The sequence below is a fragment of the Bombus pyrosoma genome, linkage group LG16 (genome assembly GCF_014825855.1).
Source record: "Bombus pyrosoma isolate SC7728 linkage group LG16, ASM1482585v1, whole genome shotgun sequence".
Lineage (NCBI taxonomy): Eukaryota > Metazoa > Arthropoda > Insecta > Hymenoptera > Apidae > Bombus > Bombus pyrosoma.
Genome location: NC_057785.1, coordinates 6,575,717 through 6,592,968, shown reverse-complemented (window position 1 = coordinate 6,592,968; position 17,252 = coordinate 6,575,717). Strand labels below are relative to the sequence as shown.

Genomic DNA, 17,252 nt, shown 5'->3' with positions numbered 1-17,252 from the left:
ACCAATCTTTCTACCCTTTGAAGAATTCATACGATACCCTTTAATGGTTAAAAAAAAAAAATTATTCGTGACAAATGAAATTACTCGAGCGATTCTCCTAAATAATTAACAGAGTTTCTCGTGAAAAGACTTATTTGGTTATTGCGAATAAAAATAAAGGGAGAAAAGGTGAATTACGAAAGGCACTTTGTTGGTCCATTGTACGAGCTTCGTTAATAAACAGACCACAATTATCGCGCTTGCCGCAGGAGGAGATAATTCGCGCGCAGTCGTGTAGAATAACGACACCCTCGTCGTTATTTCCACTTCTCCTCGAAAAGGAAACGACCTGCTTGCATCGTGCTTTCTCTCGTGCTTGTGAAGCGCGATCACGATTACGATACTAAAGTAGTATCTAATTAAAAGTGTACGACAAATTGTTTCACGCTTTTTATAAAATTAATCTATCGATGTTCGTATATGAATTTCCATAAAAATTTTTTTTATATCTAGTGGCCCTCCTATATCATCAGAATGTTTTCCTACATCTAATACTTTTCCGAAATTAGAATTAGAATTTCATATGTATATCTGGTATTTCTTCAGAGTAAGAATCCTAAATCATCAGAATTGTTTCCTGTATTTAATTCCCGTATCTAACAATTCTTCCAAGTCGCAATTACAATTTAATTGTAATTAATGTAAACGTAATCTGGAATTGTGAATTATCAGAATTTTCTCTAATATATAACATTTTTATAGTTTTCAATAAAATTGTTTATACAAAATTATAACAGATAAAATTATATCAGAATCAAAATATTATACTATATTGAATTTTTTTATTAAAAGTTCCCTACCTTCTGTAGTGCATTGGCGCAACAGGCCAGCTCCTCCTGGTCCTGAGAATGATGGCCGGGTGCTTAGCATGGCCTACTACAGGCGCCGAAGTACGTCCCTGGTTCCTCTTTCCCCAAAGATGACCAGTGCCGCCCCCTGGTCCACTTCCGGTTCCCAGAGACCCCGGATGTGACCCGCTTTCGCTACACGCCCGTCTCGAAAGCATCTCCCTTTTCCTATCGTCGGACTTCATCATCTCCTTCTCTTCCTCTTTTTCCACCAATCCTGTTGCTATTTCTGTCCTTGTTACTTGTTTCTCTCGAAAAATTTTTCAGCGAATGCACAAGGATTAGAAGTGCGCGAAAGAAGACACGCCCCGACAGGAAACAAGTTTCAGATTCACTGCGGAGGAAGTTTTATCTTAACGTTCCTTTCCCAAGAAGCACGGTCTCTTTGAGAATTTCCGCTCTGCACTGCCAGGAATCCTCTGAATGTCTCAGTAGACCATAAACTTCCTCTTTTCTGCTATTTTCCTTTCCAACTTGCTCACAGACTCCGGCAAAATTAAGTTTTGAAATGTAACTGTCGTAGAATTAACATAATTACGAAAGTTTCGCGATTTTAGGATTTTGTTTAATTGATTTATTTATCTAGAACTTATTGTTGGCCGAATTACTTCTTTTCGTTCCATTTTCCTTCTTCCATATTGAATCTTTCTTCTGATATTTCTTAATATATTTATATTTATCAATTATATTTCTTGATATATTTGTATTAACATATTTATAATATGTTGATATTTGTCTTAATTTTAGTCTTCTCTTTATTTCGAAATTTTATTTCACTAATCAGATTCTTTCTCCAATTTTGAAACTGTGAGATTCTTTCGTGATCACGAACTCGAGATCATCCCGAAAGTAAAATTTTTCATCGACAAAAATTCTGAGCTTGATAAAATATAAATACGCAGTTTCTTTCAATTTCGCAACGACAGTTTAAAAGTCTTCTTTATTTTGGCCCCAAGCTCCGTAAAATTATAGAGTCGCCCGTAAATTCTGCAGTCAAGAATGGAACCGTTTACGAATTTTTAAATCAGCAACAATTATTTCAACTCTTCCATTGAAAAACCCAATTCTAAGCTCTTTCTTGGTCCTTTTATTCTCTTCCTAATTCGTTGTCGGTAAGAAAACTCTCGAAAAGGTGAAAAGTAGAAAAAGCCAAGTGCATTGGTCCTCCAGAAGAAACTCGATTATATTTGTGAGAAATTGTAAAGAGGAGAACTAGTGACTTTTTAAGTCTAGTTATCTAGGGATTATCGTGAAGGCGCTGAGAAGTTTTAGAATTTGGTAGATCTTATGTAATTTTCAAAAATGTTAAATGTATGATATTTACAAGACACACACTGGTTTTCACTTATTGAAGATTAGTGAAGATTTTCATCAAGACGTAAAGTATTCTATGAAACTATTCTTTCAAGAGTTCAACACTTTTTTAATTAATATTGAGAATTTTACTTTTAAATTACATTTATTTAAAGACACATCACTCTTATAATTTTAGTTTTAGTCACTCTATGACGAAAAGGCCGATGTGTATTACTGGTTAGTTTGTAGTTGCTGAGTCACTTTTGTCGTCCTCTTCCGGTAGTTTCATCTGAAATCGTAGAACTGTATCTAATCGCGAATCTTTTCAAAGTGTCGAACCTCTGAACCTGTTGCAAGACGAACTTAATATGTCGTGAAATCTGCATTTGTATTTCTTCGTTTGAAATTTTAGAAAGCACCGAAAATTGTACGAGCAAACAGCAGGCTACGAATTTTTATGCATTTGTGGGAAGCTTGAATATACAATAGTGTTTAAAATGCCCAAATGATACTAAAATATTCAAAGAAAAATTCTCATTATGATATGAAGATTTATATTTAGATTCCATTTGCATAATTATCTTCAAAGAGACATGAATTCGTGTTATTTACTATTTACTTATCATATTTCATATTTCCCGCTTAAAATGATCTGAAGGACAAACTAACCTCATCGATCCTCCAATCGAACATTCGATTGATTCACTTAACCTCAATTTACATAAACGTCCAAGATTGACAACGAAACGAAGAAGACGGAAGAAACTTCTTGTAACGTGTTGAAGAGATTGCAAGAAAATAAGAAAGTTCAGTTCCACACGAAAGATCATTGAGAAAGTTGATCAAGTTTGAAGACTGCGCTGAGTGTCTGGCCAGGATTCCTCCGCCCTCCTTCTCCAAACAAAGCGGTTTGAAGATACGTAGAAGAAAGAGACGACCTCAGTTTTCGTGGGATTGGATCAATTTCTTCATAGTTGCAGTCAGAAACGTAACACTTTCAACAAGTGGTTGAATATCTAGTTGAAATAGCTCGCCAGAAAATCAGAGTAAATTTTGGGGGACGTGATCCAGATTGCAAGGCTAATTTGATCGCGCATTTGATGGTGGATTAATTCTCAATCCGACTTGGCCGAAGTAAACAAATTTAGGAGAGATTATCGAAGTTGAGATGAGTTTGGTGCGAGGCTAGATTAGACCTATCACACAGGTCTTGTGATGTATTTAGAGAACGAATGTTGGAGTTATACATAGCAATTACGATTAAATGTGCGTTTACTTTGTTCCAGATTTCAACGCATGGGTCCCGAAGGTGCTGGTATCCTCCACGTCGGTGGGTCCTGTTAAACACCCTTCCCTTGTTCTAGTCCTTTATCGCAACTCTTCCCTCTAGCTGTGACTGGTGGTTCCGGAAGAAGATGTCAACTGTACAAGGATGGCGACCCACGCTTCCCAAGGAAGAGAGCAAGGTGGCATCGTGGCATTGAAATCACACGACGCAGGTTCGACCCGGGATCGTCGCTGGTTAATAATCCGCCGTACCTGCAACAACAACTCTGGCTCGGGAACGGGCATGGTCCGGGCCGCGAGACTGGGAGTGGCATCTTACTAAGGAGGCCGGGGTTCATGGCTTTTCCCTTCTTTCTCCTATTTCTCCTCTTTACTCCCAATTTCAAATCCCTCAGGGGGCTGTGGACTCGCTGGCGAGTCACAGTACGGGAATGCGATCCGAGAAACCTTAGCCCAAATACCGTATTCCAATAATCATGTCTCAATGGGCCGGAGGTCCTCCCTTCATTGGCTGGACCGCGAGGATTATAACCTCTATAAAAAACCACTAACCCTAAGCAGAAGTGTGCGATGATGGGGTACCTCGCAGTCGAGGGCACTCCCCCCGGTAAGCGGCTTTGCCGGGGGTGAGATCCTTTCCGCAGGAGTTGGTGGCCCCCAGAAACCTGAGTGGATGAGGGCCGTACGGACCAGATGATACGCACTCCAATAAAACGACGAGAAGAGGGAGGAGGAAGTGACGAGAGGAAGGGGGGAAAAGGAATCGGCTCCTTAGCCTGTGCAGGCAGGCGTTAAACGTATAAGGAGAGAGGCTCTACCTCTCTCCAATAAGAACAAGGGCAGGGAGTCTGCAGACCGGGGAGACGACGGAGAAAGAGAAACCCGCCGTCGTCCAAACGACCCGTGGGATGAAAAGGAGGGTCGTCGGGTCTCCGGGGTTCCCGAGGAACTCGCACAGGAGATGAAGACGACCTCTGCTGCACACATAGAGCGGAGCTGCTCCGGAGGGCAGCAGAAATCTCCAAGGTGGCCGAAACATCTTGCCACCTCAGAGGTACGTATATTAAATACGAGCCGCTGGGTATGCGTAATACATTTTCCCTCCTGGCGCATAAAAAAGAAAAAAAAATTGAAAATTGACTAGCAAGTCAAGATGTTGATCGGTCGAATAGTTAGTAGCAAGTAACTTCCGATGACGAGGCGTAACAATACAATATAGTATTACATATTTTTATTTATTTTTAGATTACATAATGTACTACATTGTTTTACATAGTATACTACATCCTGACACATAGTGTACTACATTCGGTCTCATAGTGTCATCTGACACTACCACACTGCTACACGAGAGAGCGGCGAGCTGTTCATTACTATTTCTTCACGTATAAAAAAAAGAAAAGTGTAGTACATTCGGTTACCTAATGTAGTACATTTGGTTACATAAAATAATATATTAAATTACATAGGATAGTATAAGAAAAACACTGTTTTATCAAAAATGAACCATCTCAGGTAATCAGGTGACTGGTAAATTACGTAGTAATACCTGGTAACACAAACCGAAACTCATGAAACACGAAAATAAAGCTACCGTTATACGCTAGGTGAAACATCATAATATTCTACGACACACAGAAATAACAAGAAAATAGAGTGCTAATAAAAACTAAATCAGTGCATATCTTTTTATTTGTATTTTTGTAAAAAGATTAATAATCTACAATTTTCTCGTAAACATTTCGTTCAAAACGTAGCTCAAAGGAAGAAACATCGAAAGATTAATCCATAGGAAAACTAATGGATTCATCGTATAATTAATATATATATATAATAGCTGTATATATTATAATATATATATATATATATTATAGCTGTTCGAAGAACTGTGCTTTTCGTCACCAAGTTCTCGTAAACAAGCATTTCAGTACTGACTACAAGCTCTAAAGAAGAGAAGTACAGTGGACATTAAAAACGTATAAAAAAACATATAAAAAAAAAAAATGCACACTGATCCATAAAGAACCTATAATCTCGCATTAGTATATTGGAGACTGAAACTCATCCTAAAATCTCGAAACTTCGAACGCCAAATTGTTATCGAAATGTTGACTTGCCGCGGTCCAACCTAACCTATTTCGCGAAGTTTTAACTCGTTCGACATATGAACAGTTGAAATAAACAGTTCAAAAATGCAAAAGCTTTCGATATGGATCAATTCAATTGCCTAAAAAATGTTCCTTAATAACCATCTTTCGGCCAACCCGATACGTTGATCTGGAGCCATTTAGGCCAAGTGACTCGTCTATTAAGAACGCGACGAAAGCCGGGAATAGTTTTACGAAGCGACGCCGTCATTTCTTCGGGGCAAAAATAACGTAACCAAGGATAATCGAGGTTCGTTAATTTCGTAACACCTCTCGGAAGCCAGTGATAGGACGGGCCAGGATGTTTCAGATGGTCGAACGATATAATATGGTCTAACGTAGTTAGCGAAATAGGCCGGCCCCGCAGCAGGCCATTTCCTTCCAATAGATTGTCATCAACAGAGACATAGGATAGCAGAAGGAGAGACGTGAAAATATGAAATATAACGGCTGGCGCAGCGATCCTTGTTATTTTACCGGATAACTGGCCAATAATCACTTTGGTGATGCCAATCGGAACGAGAAAATATGTTACATATACAGTCAGTCGTGAAGGTCTACGTGCACCCTTTGAGTATAAAACGTTACAATAAAAGGGAAATTTCTTGGACGCGCATACCACTAAGAGATGGCACAATTACGCGATTATGCCTTTAATCTCCTTGGAAGGTCAGATATACAAAATTCGATACGTGTAAACATGTAGACCTTGGTAGCTGACTGAGGACATGAAATATAGTATACATATGAAAAGAAGGAAAATGGATGATGCTCTTTATAGTGTGTATTCTAGGCCAGCTGCTGGGTGTGGTGTCTTCGCTATTTTTCAAGTTCAGAGCACGTGTAGGATAATGTTGAAGTGGCTATAGACTATCCTATCGTTTCAAGTGCTTCGAAATTTTCCGACTGTGGGAGGATTCTATAGGTTGAGAGAGAGAGTCATATTATTTGAAGTGATTTTGGAGAGATCAAATTTACACGTGCTGAAAAAAGAAATTTGCGCTGACTCAAGCTGACTTCTTCGATTAATGGTACAGACCCTGTCCTCTTGAACAAATTGTTCAAATTATCATATTCATTGAGAAGATTTTATTGCACGTAGTCCATCTAATTTCACGCTCGCGACAACCTTCTGTCAATTATTCACCCTTACTCAATCCCAAATGATCCAAATTTAAGTATATCTGACAAATTTGCAAACTCGATTTCCTCGCGAAGAAAGCGTAATATGGACAAAATTCGATTCTATATTCTCGACCCGTCTTTCCAACTAGAATCAACCCCCTTCCTATTGTACCATGACTGTTAGGGACAACCTGTATAATGCTATTGCCTTATAATACTCATATCTCGTGAACGTGCATGGCAAGAATCATAACCTCGGATGACCTTTGATACAAATTTAAAGAACCCAGTGTGATCCGTCGTATTCACCCTATCTGAAGAATTCGTCAATTGGAATAACCCTAAGTATAGCATAATACCACAATAACTCCCAAACACATTGATATCCATTCGACAACCCCTCTTATGTTGGTCAGGCTAGGCCCTTCAACGTCCATGAGAACCCGCCATCCTGTATCCACGCACCAGAAGTACCGCTCTTTGTTATGGGGGAAGCTTTTAAGCTGCGTACACACGTATTGTTTGCAGGAGAGTACGTGCTGTCTTATATATACTAGGGTAGAACACATATGTACATATATATATATATATGTACATACAAAAGTGACAAAGATGGGACTCTAGTTTCTGACTGGAGTTCCATCAGTTTCATAAGGACAATATCTATATGAATTTGTGGAAATTCGTCACTTGAAAAATGCCGTCAGAAGAATATAAGGGATGAAGACTGTTGGGGAGAACTGTCTTTTTCAAGTTGCGAATTGGATACTTAGTAGGGAATTGGCTATTTTTAGGGAATATAGGGAAGGTTAAGGATGGAAGGACGGTATTTGGGTATTGGTATTGCTATCGGTGAAGATTCTATGAAATGAATAATATGAAATAATCCAACATATGAATGACAATTGATGAAAATCTATAGGGATATTCCTTTGTTTGAAACGAGCGTGAAACGGTGTTAACGATAATTACAAATTGATTGATTCCATTTTTTGAGCAAAGTGAACAAACATCTAATCTTACGCGTGCAGCATTCGTTTCGCTTTTCAGAAGGTTCCACGGAAAGGCTGCCGATCTTCCGGGTCTAATTACGTTCGAGAGATTTATCGGTAAGTTTTGCAAGAATTTATTCCAAGACTGACGTGTCGGCGAAACGAAATTGGCTAATAAAAGACTGACAGGTTTCAGGGAGTTCAAACGGCATTTAAACCGCGGGCAAGACATAAACCAAATCGCAGGCATAAATCTAGCCTAAAGATAGCTGGCTGGATTCTTGTTCACGCGACGGTTACTCGTTTTGTTCTAAAAATGTTACTCTTTATCTTTCGGTTGTTATCGCGTGTCGGCCTTTTACCTTAAGTCGGTATTCATCGTCGAGATAATCTGTCGAAATTACGACACAAACTAACGATGTTTCGCATGGAATGGCTGACGAGAGTCTAAAAAATTCATGGCTGTATGTAATAACTGCGCTACGTCAACGATCCTTGTGTTGTATATCGTGTCTATTAATAATTTCATCGTTTTCCTTAATTACAAGTGTTTCTCTAAAATTGTAGCGTTTCTTTTTCTTTTTTTTTCTGTACTACTTGTCACTAGAGCTTTCTTTTGTCCTACAACGTGTATGTTATACTCAAGTCTTTTTTCAGTATTTCTGAAACATTCAGCAAAGGTCGTAGCGTGGCGTTTAACCCTCTCCATCAAAATTCTGCATTTATATTCCTAGATTAGAGAGAGAAAGAGGGAGAGAGAGAGAGAGAAGAGGAAGAATTGAAAGGACGATCGATAGCCAGCTTGTCGACTGGCAATCGGCTGATTCACGTGCTCGTTTGTTACTTAAAGGGAACTGTTGGTTTACTCTGGTTGTGGCAAGCTTGATAGATGTCGACGTATTTTTAGGGTGATTCGAAGGTCATGCAGTTCATAGTAACTTGATTGAATTAATTGAGTGTCTTTGATCATTCTACTTTTTTTCTTTTTATCATCACTGTTATTTTTAGAGGTTCTAATAAATTTTGTTTATGAAAGTTACAGGGGCGGTAGAGAGGAGACTGTAAGATGCAAGTAACAAGTTCTAATTTTAATAAATGTCCAAATGAAACAAGAGTATTTGAAAATGTATAATTTAGTGATTTTCAATTATGTTCAATATTGGAGAAATTCCATTACTTTTCAATTAAACTCAATAGCGTGTTCAAGTAGCCTCCACCTTCAATCAACGTTAACCAAGGAACCACTTTTGCCATATTAAAGGTAATAAATAAGAGCCAGGAGGTGAATGTACGACAACGAACGTGCTTCTAGTTAACCTACCGTAGTCTAGTAAAACCCAGGGATGAAGAACTTGGCTAGATAATATAACGCTGAATGACGAGTGAAGCAAAGACAACAAGACGAATTTGGTATAATGAACGTGACGCAAAAATCAGTGGAAATTCCAAGGTGCTGGAACTAATCGATTCTAGGAATTTCGTCGAGTCGAAGTGGTGAAATATTTGACAAAATAAATGCCACGTGAACGACTATTTGTACGGGGAAGATTATATCTGATATTTTTAATACATGCACACAGAGACGTGACAAACGACAAAGAAAATTGGGGAAATATTCCTGAACCTTGCAATTTCTACAATTGTTGAGCAAAGTTATCAGACATGTCTTAACCCTTATAAGAAAAATGTTGAAATTACAATTTGATTCATAAGGGCAAAGGATTAATTAATTAACACGCGGAACATAGGAAGTTGTTAATTGAACGTAAGTTGTAAAGTAACATCCAGGCGATTTCCAACATATAGTGAAAGAAAAGTCGTGGACAAAAGGGTGGTGAGAATGGGACAGCGTTTAAACGTGATGGGACGATGGTATTTTACTGTGGGCTTGATGGCCGCGACCAACTACTTGGCCCAGCGAAAGCCCGACAAATGCAGATTTCACAATGTGACGTGCCTGGCGAACGCGCGACTATGTTCCTTCGTGACTATTGCAGGTCTTCGAGGTATCGACAAATCAACGAAAAGCGTGCAAGAACCAATAAATTCAGGCAAGTTGAAATTCCGGTGTCCTCGTCGCAACAAGTTAAACTCAATAATATCGCGAATTGATCGGATATACAGTGATTCGTTAATATTTACGTACTATAGTATTGAAAAATAGGTTTTGTTTATAGAATCACAGAGTCAATAAAGAGTAACTCGGCGATTGGAATAATTTCGATTTTCTAAAGATAAAAATAAAATTCGTTTGTAAAGTCAGAGAATAAATTTCTTGATCAAATTCTACGTTCAGAATCGTGTAGAATGTTAATTGCACCGATTAATTCTGATCGTGGAACAGATTGCCTCGAAGAGGATTAAGAATCGATAAACGGAAACGAAAGCAACATAGTGTATCGTAAAATCTATAAAAGAGCTGATGTTTGAAACGCATTGCAAGACGAAGACACCGATATATCTTTAGTTGTACGAGGGAATCATTTACCTATATCCTCTTCTCAGTTGCTCAATGTTTCTTGATCGATTGCTTTAATTAAGAGCAGCACTGGTTCCTTTATTCAACGCACAGTTTCCTCTTCACATACTTATACACTTAATAGAATAACTGTGGTCGAAGATTACTCAGTTAGAGAAGTCAAGTTATCTCTTGTTCGATTGCAGACTATAATCGGAACCGCTCCTCTAGAACTTTAGCTATGTCTGAACAATTTCAGTTCAGTGTCTTTCGTTCTTGAACAAACTAACCTCAAAAACTTCGCTATCCATTAACTATCCGTTAAATCATTATAAGGATCATCGTAGATTCTCCTGCTTTAAAAGATTTGATTAAATCTCCATTAGGACCGTTAAAAATCTTAATCAATCGACCCTAACCAAATTACATTCGATGTATTTTGTTGTAAAACTAGTTGCTGAATTTGAAAAACCTCGCTGTCTACAGCAGGTCATCAGGAGGATCTGAAATAATTCATAAGGGTAGGCCCGAGTTACATCTGTTGTTTATTTTTAAAAAAGATTTGTCACTTCGAAGAACCTCACTGTAGACACTAATCAGAATTGAGGTCATCAAACAGTGACCGATTGAGTATCTAAAAGAATTCTGTCCACTTATTAAATCGGCAAAATAGCTCTGTCCATAGCAATCAGATAAATCTGCTGCTGAGAATCGTTGTATAGCCACGTGAAAATCTGTCTATTGAGAGTAAAAATGTTCGCAAAGACCCTTGTCACCTAAGGCTTTAGCACGGACACATCACCAGCATTGTCCAAGTCTGAACATCATCAAATTCTCCGGCAGAACCACTCGGAAATCTGGCGTTACTTTATACGGAAGTGTCATCGTGATAAATTAGCTTCAGCAAGTGCAGAAAACTCGCATAACCCCGTTTTCACGAACACGTGTTTGAGCGGAAAGCTCAAAGAGATTAAAAGATTCTAGGCCACTATGCGGATGAATGTGTTTTCTTGAGCTTGAGGATGTTTGAAAAGATTTGAAAAAAATTTCTGGCAAAATATGAGAAACTATGGGCAGGAATGTGGGAATAATTTGAGTGGAAATAATTGCAAAGGGATTGGAAATAATCGTTATGAGGGTGTTGAGACGAAAGAACAATCGAAGGGCCGGCACACGCGATTGTTCGCGATGGAAGCGAACCGTAAGACCGCACTGCTTGACTGCAATCACGCGCAACTGTCGTCAAAGCCACCGCGGTCACAACAAAACCTGCGAAACGGGGGAACCACGAGAGGTGGCGGCGTCGCGCTGCCACGCGTCGCCACGACCTCCTACTGCGGCACGAAGAAACTTCTTGGTCGGGATGTAAACAAATGTTAGAGACATTTAAGATAGAAAAAGACTTTATCAACATTCATATCGGATGTTCGAGAATAAGTGTTTACGTTATATAGAGCTTGATAAGTTTTGCTATCTAGTTAGTATAATTTTTGACATAACCGACTGTGAAATATTCAGTTTACTTTGTTACAAGTCATGTAACGATGAGATTGATAATTCGTATCTGTTGGTAACCTATCATCGATTTCTAGATGTTATAGATTGTTTTTTTCAAATAAGGGTAAAACAGATCTCGGTGTTACAGATATACATTACCTTTATATACATGATACGGTAACATATAATAAAACAGATAGGAATATTAAAATCAATGATCGATCTAGGAAAAGGAAAGAAGAGGGACGGAGCTAATTTCGAAAGTAATAAAGTATATTGAAAGAATAACTTATTGTATTTCATCTCCTCTGTGTAGATAGAACGACGAGTATTTAGTTAGGAAAATTCATATAAACTTCAAAATTTTGTCATTATTCATTAGCCCTTTGAGGACGGGATGGTTCGAAGTGAACCGTACCGTGGCGCCGAGCTGCTGTCGCGATAGTCATGCCGTGATAGATTTCAAATTGTCAGCGCACATTTCTGCTTAGACGTGTTTTTCGTTCATAGATATAATTATATATGTACATGCACAGATTCTTCACAGGATAAAAAAGTTACACACATATGTATCTTTTGGTTCTATCATTTGTTTTCGCCGAACATGAGTATGAATTTCTCGCTCATAGCGGCGCGTTCACGTGGCACACATATATGAATCATTCGACTCTATCAGTTGTTTTCGCCAAACGCATATATGAGTTCCTCGGCCAAATTGATGGCTTACACGGAACGCGTATATGCGGCGGTAGTCCGCAAAGGGCTAAGATAGGAATTTGAAAGCTTTATATTGAGAGCACTTGAAGGTCCAAGAAGTTTTATATCAGAGGCTATATAGCATATTACTTCCGACCTATTTAATTTAAAATTCCAATATTCACAGGGAGAATAAGCGTAAGAATAAAAATGATAAAATTAATCTTCGATTAAGCATTTTATCATGAACGCTCAAGCATCAAACTTTACGCATTAAATGATATCCTTCGAACGATTTGAAGTTTCACTAGGTTAGGTTAGAAGGTAAACTACCTATTACGAGAAGTTTAAAGCTGTAAAATTTCATATCATACTAATTATGAGAAATTATTTCAGGATATAACAGTTACTAAAATGGTATTATAGTTATCATAATTATTACAAACTAACATTAGCACTTTAATCGAAAATTATTGCTTAAAAGTATTTCACATGAAAGTATTTTGCATGATAACTTTGCCACTTTTCATTGTTATACACAAACTAATACATAAATTTAACATGCAATCCATTTTTCGTATTATGTGCACACCTTTGTAAGTGCACAGATTTTTAAATTATATTTTGTATTGAGTATACCAACTGAGCACAGAATAAAGTCACTAGCAAAATACGTTTCTTTCGTGAAATTTTCTATGTTCATTATAGTCAAATTCCAGAAGATATAAGAAGCGCTCAGATCTTTTTCCAAATGTTTCAGAACCTAAGATACAAAGTGCCATTTGATCTCACGTCTATCCTGTCCTTAGTCAATGATGTTACAACCTCAAACGAGATGCAACGACGACGACTAAATACAGCAATATAGATTTCAAATGCCCAATTTCACAAATTTTTCTTTATCGACATGAACGACACATAATCTTTAATATCTATCCCCAAACTTGTAGATGGCGTAAAAAATAACTAATTCTTCGCACGTTCCGTACTGTAGTTCCCTAGATTTCTCTTGCAACAATTTAAATAATGTTTTTTCAATTAAATATATTTTGTATACACCGGATACGATAAAGTACATTCTGTCAAAATTATTTTATTGCAAAAATGCTTTTAACGTTGAAAATAAATTACTCTGGAACCAAATCCTTAAAAGTTGATTTGATTCACGTAGAAATGAAACGTCAATTATGAGAACTGACCAAGGTTAAAATTATTCAAAATTAACCTAACTATACTATGTTTTTCTGAAATTTATAAATATTTATTTACAAATGGCTCCAAATAATTGAAGCATTCGTTTAAAAATATATATACTGTAAGTTTGGTGAAAAATATAGAACATCAAATCAATAGAAATTAACTGTTACAAGTCTTCCTTGCGTCTCTTTTTAAACTCAAATATCCAACAAAGATGCAACAGTGCTCTCGATACGAAACAGCTGATTATTCAATCAAAACTTCGTAGTTAAAGTAAGGAATACAGTTATTTTAGCGTACAATATATAGTTCGATTATATATTTGTGACTAAAGTTAAAGTTTGCGAAAGTGACTTTAAACTAAAACTTTTCTAGGAATATGTCACGATTCTATAACTTTTTTAAAAAGGGAAAATGTTCTGTGATTGGGATGATACACGTTGGTGCATTACCTGGTATAAAATTTCCGTTAGATTTAAAAATATGTAAAACTTAAGGATTCGTCAGAACAGTATCTAGCAAAAATATGTTGTTGAAAAATATTTTTTGAACAATGAACTTGATTCATTTGTTATTTATATTTGCACATTATTGGCTCATGATATTGAAAAATGATACTTTTCAGGAACACCTTTGTATAGCGGTAATACCAAAGAAATTATAAATGATGCAATAAAAGAAGCGGTAACTTATAGTGAATACAATATTGTAAGTTTAATTACATAATTCATCTGCCATTAGTTTCATGGTTTATTAATATAGCATATTTACTTTTAAGGATGGTATATTAATAGAAAATATGCATGACATTCCATATGTAAGGCCCAAAGATTTAACTCCTGAAACTACAGCAATAATGACCAGAATTTGCACAGAAGTAAGAAAAGTATTACCTGAAAATATACCTTGTGGTATACAGGTACGAATCAAAGAATTTATCACATAAAATATCAGAAAAATCTATAACTTATTAAAGAAGAGACAAAAACTGAAATAGATTTTGGCAGGATGTAACAAGGAAGCCATAGCTGTAGCAAAGGCAGCAAATCTTCAATTTATCAGAGCAGAGGGGTTTGTCTTTTCTCATATTGCAGATGAGGGCTTTACAGATGCATGTGCTGGCTCTTTGTTAAGATATAGAAAACAAATTGATGCAGATGATATTCTTATTCTTGCTGACGTTAAAAAAAAGCATAGGTAATTTATTAATATACTTGAAAAGGGAAACTCATCTTTTTGCTTGATTTTTTCTTAGTTTAATGTAAAAATTGTGTCGTTTTTTTTCTATAGTTCACATGCAATCACCTCTGATGTAAGTTTATCAGAGACAGTAAAAGCAGCAAAATTTTTCTTAGCAGATGGAATAATACTGACAGGGATTACCACCGGTGACCCAGTTAATGTATCAGCATTTACAGGTATTTCCTTATTCTGTCAAATTGTAACATTCATATAAAAATTTTAATAATGAAAGATCACACTATATACAGAGATTAAACAGAATAGTGAAATACCAGTTCTTATTGGTTCTGGCGTTACAAAAAGCAATATAAAGGATTATTTATCCTCTGACGCCGTAATTGTTGGATCGCATTTTAAAATCAGTGGGACTTGGGAAAATAGAATTGATAAAAAAAAGGTGAGCAGCTTTATGGAAAAATTAAAAGTCGTGCAAAACTTGCAATAATGATTGCACTAAAAATGTATATTTAAAAAATCATGTTTTTTAAATATTATTTTTATACCCAGTTGTAATTCTAATTAAACATATACTGTGTACATACCTACAAGTTAATTTTCTACGTTCCTTATTATTAATAAAATGAATGCTGTATAATCGGAAATTCGAGAGAAATGACTGAAAAAATTAATTATGAGCGGAATAAAACGGAAACACTCGTAACCGGTTTTATGAAACCTGTCCTACACATTGCATGAATAGACACTTGATAGAAGGGTACAAACTGAGGTCTGGAATCAAATTTATTATGATACAGCTATAAATTATGTTGTTTCATGCAAAGTCGTTAAATTTCTCAAAATAATACAGAATCAAAGATAAATGCTAAATAATTTCAAAAATAATGTATAAAAAATTAATTTCGTCCGCTATGAAACTTGCACAAAAATTGAATTTATTTAAATCCTTATTTGAATCCAACGTGTTTAGACGCTGTTACAATAAGCTAAATACATTTACTTATCCGTGATTATTGTCATTCCCAAGACACATTTATCCAAAACGAGAGAAGAAAATGAGAAACACTATAAATTTCTCAAAACGGAAACAAAAAAAGCCCATTATTGATACAAGGTTGACGTGACATCAGGACTCTTCTTATTTTGTAAGAAATTTTACGAGTTTATTAAAACTCATCAAGTTTTTAAATGGCTAATTTATGGACATAAATAAACTTGTTCTGGTTCTGTGATTTTGTTGATATTTTTATTTCTACTCTCGAAATAGTAAAATTATTTTAGTATGATATAAACTCGTGGCAAATACTAAACCGTAATTTATATACGTAAGTAGGTGCCAAAGTGTGGAAATCGGTGCTCGTGATACAAAGAACATGCCAAAGAAAATTCAGTTCTCGTGTTCACATCTACTGTTGATAAATATTCTGTTTATACACAAACATATATACATATATACGCATCATTTATAAAATAATTTAGCTCGCAGAAAACCGTCTCAAACATATGTACGTTTATAGTAGTTCATCAATTTGAACTTATAGAAATCTTTTACAAATACGTATATTATATGTTATATAAAATATTTTAAAATTTTACTACCACTCTTATGAGACTTAATTATTATGATTATATTGGTGTTAGCTTTTCCCATCTGGTGACTGTCCTCTTTCTCCCTGATTCTTAAGAGCGCCTAATAAACTCAAGGACTTTTCCAAGACCCAGCCATGAACTGAAAATACTTCTAGAATTAGAGATTCTCCAGACATGCAATTTGACTGGCAAACATGTGTGGAAACAATGAAGCTGAAAATTAACGTTCTATGGTGGGTCCGGGGGTCTATTGAGAATCGGGAAGACTGTAGGTTGGCCGTTGGCTGCCAGGTAGCGAGGGCTGGTGTGCAGATGTCCCACGCGACGTAACAATTGGTAATGTTTGAAACAAATCTGAAACTATATATATATAAATTACAAGATATTTAGCGCAAATATATATTTCATCATAATAATAAGCCTCTATATCAGTTTGAGAGTCAAGTAGCGCGGTCGCATTGTGTAGATTTTGTTCGAAAAGTCCCAGTACATTTGAACGCTACGGACAACTGACGGTATTTTGTATTTCATTGTTATCTTCTCAATAACTTTTATTGAACAAAACTTGAAATATTTAATAATATAGATGTATTTCATAAATTAACAAATATATATTTTTTTTATTATTTAATTTGTACTTTACAATTTGTCCAGCTGGACATTCGGCAAATAAGTAACAAATATTTTTTTTTTTATTATATTGTTTATTTTTAATTTTACAATTTGTCCAGTGGGACATTAGGTAAAATGTTATAACATATGATTGAATAGCATGTGGATGGTTACCCCCAGCGGGGTGCCATCTTCGCGTTTTTTAGTTTATATCCTTTATGAGATCAGCTGGGTGTTTCCTTTTTAGTCTTCTTTCTATTCTTGCGTT

The 17,252-nt window shown here is 36.2% G+C and overlaps 1 protein-coding gene across 1 annotated transcript; it reads left to right on the top strand.

Annotated features, from left to right (window-relative positions):
• Window positions 1-13,442: 13,442 nt before the first annotated feature.
• Window positions 13,443-16,014, top strand: LOC122576780 (uncharacterized protein F13E9.13, mitochondrial). Its single transcript, XM_043747543.1, has 7 exons — window positions 13,443-13,855; window positions 13,958-14,037; window positions 14,208-14,290; window positions 14,361-14,501; window positions 14,580-14,779; window positions 14,873-15,000; window positions 15,073-16,014. The coding sequence occupies exons 2-7, from the start codon at window positions 13,962-13,964 to the stop codon at window positions 15,267-15,269; spliced, it is 825 nt and encodes a 274-aa protein (XP_043603478.1). The 5' UTR covers window positions 13,443-13,855; window positions 13,958-13,961; the 3' UTR covers window positions 15,270-16,014.
• Window positions 16,015-17,252: the final 1,238 nt, after the last annotated feature.